The following is a 6,835-nucleotide window of genomic DNA, read 5'->3' on the forward strand; positions in this document are numbered from 1 at the left end:
AGGCTAGCCCTGGTGTGGATGGGGAGAGAGACCTAAGACTTCTTCCTGTGTGTGCGGGCCAGGAGAGTACAGGTCCAGAGAGGCAGAAGGGACCGGGAAGGAAAAGCAGATCGCTTCTCGGTCAGCTTTCGCCTCGTGCCTTCAAACTGCGTGCGCTTTCCATTAGGAAAGGGCTCGGGGTTCGCGGCGCGCAACTGCGCGCGCCTTAGCGGCCCGCGTGTAGCCAGGTGGGTAACCCGGCACCGGAGGAAGGGGAAGTTACCTTCCCCTCGGAAGAGGGCGCTGGCTCCCCCATCCTGCCTTTATAATCAGGTCGCGGCCGGAGAGGAAGCAGCCAGCTGCCGTCTGCGCTCTGCAAAGCATGCAGTTAGGGGAGCAGCTCTTGGTGAGCTCTGTGAACCTGCCCGGCGCGCACTTCTACCCGCTGGAGGGGGCGCGAGGAGGCGGCGGCGGGAGCGCCGGCCACCTCCCGGGAGCGGCCCCCTCGCCGCAGAGGCTGGACTTAGACAAAGCGCCCAAGAAGTTCTCGGGCAGCCTCTCGTGCGAGGCGGCGAGCGGGGAACCTGCGGCCGCCGGCGCGGGGGCCCCCGCAACCATGCTCAGTGACGCCGACGCCGGGGACGCCTTTGCCAGCGCCGCGGCCGTGGCCAAGCCGGGGCCCCCGGACGGCCGCAAGGGCTCCCCCTGCGGGGAGGAGGAGCTGCCCTCGGCCGCCGCGGCCGCTGCAGCCGCCGCCGCCGCGGCCAGTGCGCGCTACTCCATGGACAGCCTGAGTTCGGAGCGCTACTACCTCCAGTCCCCCGGGTCTCAGGGCTCGGAGCTGGCGGCGCCCTGCTCGCTCTTCCCGTACCAGGCGGCGGCTGGGGCGCCCCACGGGTCTGTGTACCCGGCTCCCAACGGCGCGCGCTACCCCTACGGCTCCATGCTGCCCCCCGGCGGCTTCCCCGCGGCCGTGTGCCCACCCGGGAGGGCGCAGTTCGGCACGGGAGCCGGCGCGAGCGGCGGCGCGGGCGGCGGCGGCGGTGGAGGCGGCCCGGGCGCCTATCAGTACGGCCAGGGGGCTCCGCTCTACGGGCCGTACCCAGGGGCGGCAGCCGCAGGTACCTGCGGAGGACTAGGGGGTCTGGGGGTTCCCGGCTCCGGCTTCCGCGCCCACGTCTACCTGTGCAACCGGCCTCTGTGGCTCAAATTCCACCGCCACCAAACCGAGATGATCATTACGAAACAGGGCAGGTGAGCGCAGCGCGGAGGGGCCCGGAGGCGCGGGGGCAAAGAAGGCCTGTGTGGTCCTGGGGTGGCCGGGAATGGGGGCCCGCGGCCCGCCCACTCCGCTCGTGGCTGGGAGAGTTTCCTCGCTCTACCAGTGGAGACGCCGCGTCTCCAGTCCGTCCGCGCACCGGCGCTTCGTGCAGGGCGCTAAGGCTAAAGCTGCTTACCCCCTTCGCTCTCCTCATCCTCACCCAGACTGACGAGGAGGAGGCGGAAATGGAAATTGAGGCTTGTCCACAAAGCTGAATTTCCTAGATCCCCCTGCCCAGCTGTACACGGGTCCCTGCAGGCGGGCCAGAAGTCTCGAGGGGTGGCTCCCCCCGAGCGCTGGAGATGGGCTCCCGCAGTTTTAGGCGCCAAGGTCTCCACGGGGCGCATCCGGGGGACGAGGGCGAGGACGTGAGCGACGGCAGCGAGGGCTGACCCGGGGAGTGGGTTAGGCCGGCCCCTGGAGTCCGACTGGGCTGGGATGCCGGGCCTGAAAAAGTTCGGCTACAAATCCCACTGAGGGCACTGGTTCATTCTGGGGAAAGTGAGGCGTGGGTGCTGCGAGAGGGGCGTCCGAGGGACACTTTTAGCCTTACCAGCAGAGTTTTTGTTTCTGTTTTTTTAAACGAGAGCAATTTAATGTTCCCTTGCACTCGTACTTGTAAAAAAAAAAAGAACAAAAACATTTTTAAATAGAAACATCCTGGAAGAAAATGAATGAGTATCTGAATGGGTTGAGAAATTGAGGGAGGGATGCAGAAGTGCGGGCATTGGGGAAATAATAACATTGGGGCAAATTACTGCGGGAAAGAGATTTCCCCGAGAGTTGCCAACTCAAGAATATTGTACGTGGTGAGGGCCACTTGACCCACCGGTATTCTGTTTGTAGACTTCCCAGTGTCGTACTCGAACGTGGGTCTGTGCCCGGGCGTCGCGATTTACATCTCCTGGTTCTATTCCCTTGCACAGACGCATGTTTCCTTTTTTGAGCTTCAACATAAACGGACTCAATCCCACCGCCCACTACAACGTGTTCGTAGAAGTGGTGCTGGCGGACCCCAACCACTGGCGCTTCCAGGGGGGCAAATGGGTGACCTGCGGAAAAGCGGACAATAACATGCAGGGTGAGGAGAGAGGAAGCCTGGGCAGGGTGGAGCGCTGGGAGCCCCGCTCAGACCACGCACAACCAAATCTCGCATCGCTCCTTCCACATCCGGGGCCTGGAGGTGTTAGCAGGAGTTTCTTTGTGTTGAATGTTTGATTAAGGGAGAGAATCGCTAAGTCAGACCTCTTGCCGACTAGCGTATAGCATGTTAACCACGACCCTAGCTAGCCTGCCCCGCCACATCCCTACCTCTGAGGACATCATTGCCATAAATTCTCCGGGGGGCAAGGCTCCTGACATTTTAATCTTGAGAAAAGATCTCCCCAAGGTTGAGCTTATCATAAAAATCCAACCACCTTCCACCATCAGATCTTGACCTTCTAGCTTCAGACACCGGCAAATTGACCTTCAAGAGGCACTGACCGTTGGCTCCATTTTTGCTTTGTCCAAGGAAGGCCGGAAGCACAGGGCCCCTGGGAGGGAAATCAGTAGAGACTACTTGGTCTCCACTGGTCTTAAGCCTCTAAGGAGAGACGGGCATTGTAAGTTTAGCTCTTAAATCTTGCCCAGGAGTAGTAAATTCTCTCTCCCCCTACCTCCATTTACAAACAGCCATATATGCTTGAGTTTTGTGTTTTGTTTCATTTTCTCTTAGGCAACAAAATGTATGTTCACCCCGAGTCTCCTAATACTGGTTCCCACTGGATGAGACAGGAGATTTCCTTTGGGAAGTTAAAACTCACCAATAACAAAGGCGCAAACAACAACAACACCCAGGTAGGGTGACAGGGGAGGCGGTGCTTCTGGCTGTGAATCTGTTTTCTAATGAGTTTCTGTATTCTTTACTGTGTTTATAATATTTGCAGCTACCTGTTGCACTTTCTAGTATTTTTTTTTCCTTTGACCTTTCTCAGTTCTACTTTTTTTTTTTTTGTCATTTTCCTGTTGGATTTCAATAACAGTGGGTGAACAATTAGGCACAGAAAGACTGAAATCTTTTGGCGACTTAGAAAACCGAGAGGCAAGAGTGTTTATGAAACACACATATTTTGGCTATGTTTTAAGTTTCAAAAATGGCAACAGAAAAAGTTAGCTGTGGGCTGAGGAGCAAGCAAGTTCCATTCCAAAATATAGAATTGGTCAAAGTCGACTTCACTTTTGCGATTTGGCAGCTCTTTTTTCTGTACCATTTGCAGATGATAGTGTTACAGTCTTTACACAAGTACCAGCCGAGACTGCACATTGTTGAAGTCACAGAGGATGGCGTGGAGGACTTGAATGAGCCCTCTAAGACACAGACCTTCACTTTCTCAGAAACGCAGTTCATTGCTGTGACTGCCTATCAAAACACCGATGTGAGTGCCCCAGAGTCCCCAGCATCCCCAAAGCCCCATCCAGGGTGAGAGAGAAAGTACTCAGTGACTGTCTTTTTTCCTTATCTAGATAACTCAACTAAAGATTGATCACAATCCCTTTGCAAAAGGCTTCAGGGACAACTATGATTCGTAAGTGTAACTTTATTTTTCCTTGCCTGGTCATCTTTGAATGAGACATATTGAATCAGACACTTTCTTGAGACCATATTCTAGGAAGAGCTTTCACAGTTGGGATTTTTACCCATTTTTATTTTTGCATATATTTGGCTTTGACTAATCTTGCTTTGGAATTTTCACGGAAGGATTTTGTTCATTCCTAAAGAAATGTTAAGGGCTTAAACATGAGAAGCTTTTATTTTTTTAACATTTGAGTGGAGATTTGAAATTTTCATAATCTGCATTTATATGCCTCCTTCCCATTTGATCCCAGTTTTGTTTTTTTTAATTCTCTCAGGAGCAGGGATTATTCCCTCATTTTTTTTACATAAGAAAAACCTTAAACCAAAAGGATGTCATTTTCATAACATTAAACAGCAAGGCCCACAAGTGCCTTTCAAATTTGGCATTTCTACCCACCTCAGCCAGCATTCCTTCCCTACTACAGAACGGAGAGTTGCTCCCAGTTCTTCAAGTTCTAGGACTTGCAAAGACGGAATTTCTATAGTTTAAATGCTTAATGCCTGGGAGGAAACTATCTCTTTCATGATGGGAAATTTTGTCCCAGTGAGCCAAGAGTTCAGCTAAAGTGGACTGGTGCCTCCCCACCTCTGGCCCTTCACTCAGCAGACCAGCGCTCAGGCTCTAGAGCCTTCTTCATTTCTGGGATGTAGACTGTTTGGGGACAACATTAGGTTTTAAGTGTTTCTCTTTGTATTGTAGCATGTACACCGCTTCCGAAAATGACAGGTTAACTCCATCTCCCACGGATTCTCCTAGATCCCATCAGATTGTCCCCGGAGGTCGGTACGGCGTTCAGTCCTTCTTCCCGGAGCCCTTTGTCAACACTTTACCTCAAGCCCGATATTACAATGGTGAGAGAACCGTGCCACAGACCAACGGCCTCCTTTCACCCCAACAGAGCGAAGAGGTGGCCAACCCTCCCCAGCGGTGGCTTGTCACGCCTGTCCAGCAACCTGGGACCAACAAAATAGACATCGGTTCCTATGAGTCTGAGTATTCTTCCAGCACCTTGCTCCCATATGGCATTAAGTCTTTGCCCCTCCAGACGTCCCATGCCCTGGGGTACTACCCCGACCCTGCCTTCCCCGCGATGGCAGGGTGGGGAGGCAGAGGCTCTTATCAGAGGAAGATGGCAGCTGGACTCCCATGGACCTCCCGAACAAGCCCCCCGGGGTTCTCTGAAGATCAGCTCTCCAAGGAGAAAGTCAAAGAAGAAATTGGCTCTTCTTGGATAGAGACACCCCCATCCATCAAGTCTCTCGACTCCAATGATTCGGGGGTATACACCAGTGCTTGTAAGCGAAGGCGCCTGTCTCCTAGCACCTCTAGCAATGAAAATTCTCCCTCCATAAAGTGTGAGGACATTAACGCTGAAGAATACAGTAAAGACACCTCAAAAGGCATGGGGGGTTATTATGCTTTTTACACAACTCCCTAAAGAGTTATTTTAACCTTGTCAAAATGAGCTCACCGTTTGCCCATGGACTGGGTGGTGTTTCTGTTGTCTTCTTTGCCTAGGTTGTTGCCAAAAAGACATTTGCCTTCCACCCCGATGTGTCCTGTTTTGTGCAATTCTCTAAAAGAAGGTGCCAAAGCTTTTTGATTGCTGCAGGTAACTGAAACAAGCCTAGACTTTTTTTTTCTTTTTTAAAGAAATTAACAGAGGACTTTCAAGTGTTTTTAAATTTGAAGGTGATTCAAAGTTACAGATTTATTTATTGGAGACACTAGACATTCAGTGAACTGGGGCTGTGGAGACAGAGGGCCTAGCGCTATCAAAGATGTTGAAAGCTTTGGTGTTTTTATTATTATTTTTTTAACCTGTAAATCTGTAAGCAAATAGAAGCCCAGAGTGGTAAAATGGTTTTGCTTCTGGGAGAGAAGGGTGGGCCTTAAGCTTCAACAAGGAAATTTTTGCTGTTAACTTTCTGCTAGGGAAAGAAGACATTAAGCCTGGGAGGCAAGAAGAGCTTTGTGAAGGTGCTGGTTTGGCCCGAGTGATCTTCCCAGGCTTTGAAACAAGCCATGTTTGCCCAAGTTCAGTCTCCTCATGTGCTAGGCCTCTGCTGTGTGCCCCTGGGGGCCAGCCGGGGGCCTCATAGGACTCAGGAGACAGCAAAGGGGTCGCCAAAAAAAAAAAGGATACTTTTAAACTGTACAGTTGTGTGTGCTTAGATACACTGTAGAATAATGTGGAAAATATTGTATAAATAGTTGCATAGGTATATGAGATTATGTAAAATTGGTGCTTTGGTTTTGTAAAGAATTTGCAAATCATTGGACCACAGCTACAGGAGCAGGGGGCAACATATGGGAATATTCTGTTTACTTCTTAGCTAGTTAAGAATGTATTCAGCTACTGTACTAACTTGAAACGGTGTTAAGGAAAACTCCCCGCGTCATCCTCTTCCTCCACCACCCCCACTACCCAACTCGGTAACCTGCGGAAGCAGAAACCTTAACGCCCCAGCTCTTACAGGCTTTCTAGAGACCTTGGATTTTTATGTACAGTTGTAGTCATTTTTAATAAATGTGGTTCGTTAAGGGAACAGGCCTAGCTCTGTCATCTATACGATGGGTGTTCATCTTTGTTTCAAATACCTGTCTGCTTTCTCCACTTTCCTCCAGCAGGAACACAGTTCCACCAACCCGCTCCCCCCACGGAAGGCTCTAGAATCTCTAAGCGGACACTGTCTTCTCGATGGAGTGGGGATGTTCTTGTTTATCTTTTTTTCTTGAAGGTGAACAGGGTTGTTTCCTCGCCGCTCTGGGAAGTCTGGACAATGGGGGTTGGGCCCCGGGAGGGACGGTGCAAGACTGCCCGCAGCAGGCTTGATGGAGCCCAGCAAGCCTCCACCCCCAAGTCCTCGGCTTCCGGGCCTCTCCTGGGCCTCCCATCCCCGGCCCCACGTGGGCT

The 6,835-nt window shown here is 52.0% G+C and overlaps 1 protein-coding gene across 1 annotated transcript; it reads left to right on the top strand.

The window, feature by feature from the left end:
- Positions 1–361: 361 nt before the first annotated feature.
- EOMES (eomesodermin) lies at positions 362–5,356 on the top strand. Its single transcript, XM_052646871.1, has 6 exons — positions 362–1,233; positions 2,227–2,381; positions 3,018–3,139; positions 3,559–3,717; positions 3,806–3,867; positions 4,675–5,356. Exons 1-6 carry the CDS (start codon positions 362–364, stop codon positions 5,354–5,356), a joined length of 2,052 nt encoding a protein of 683 aa, XP_052502831.1.
- The last annotated feature ends 1,479 nt before the right edge of the window (positions 5,357–6,835 follow it).

Source organism: Budorcas taxicolor, chromosome 1, assembly GCF_023091745.1.
Source record: "Budorcas taxicolor isolate Tak-1 chromosome 1, Takin1.1, whole genome shotgun sequence".
Lineage (NCBI taxonomy): Eukaryota > Metazoa > Chordata > Mammalia > Artiodactyla > Bovidae > Budorcas > Budorcas taxicolor.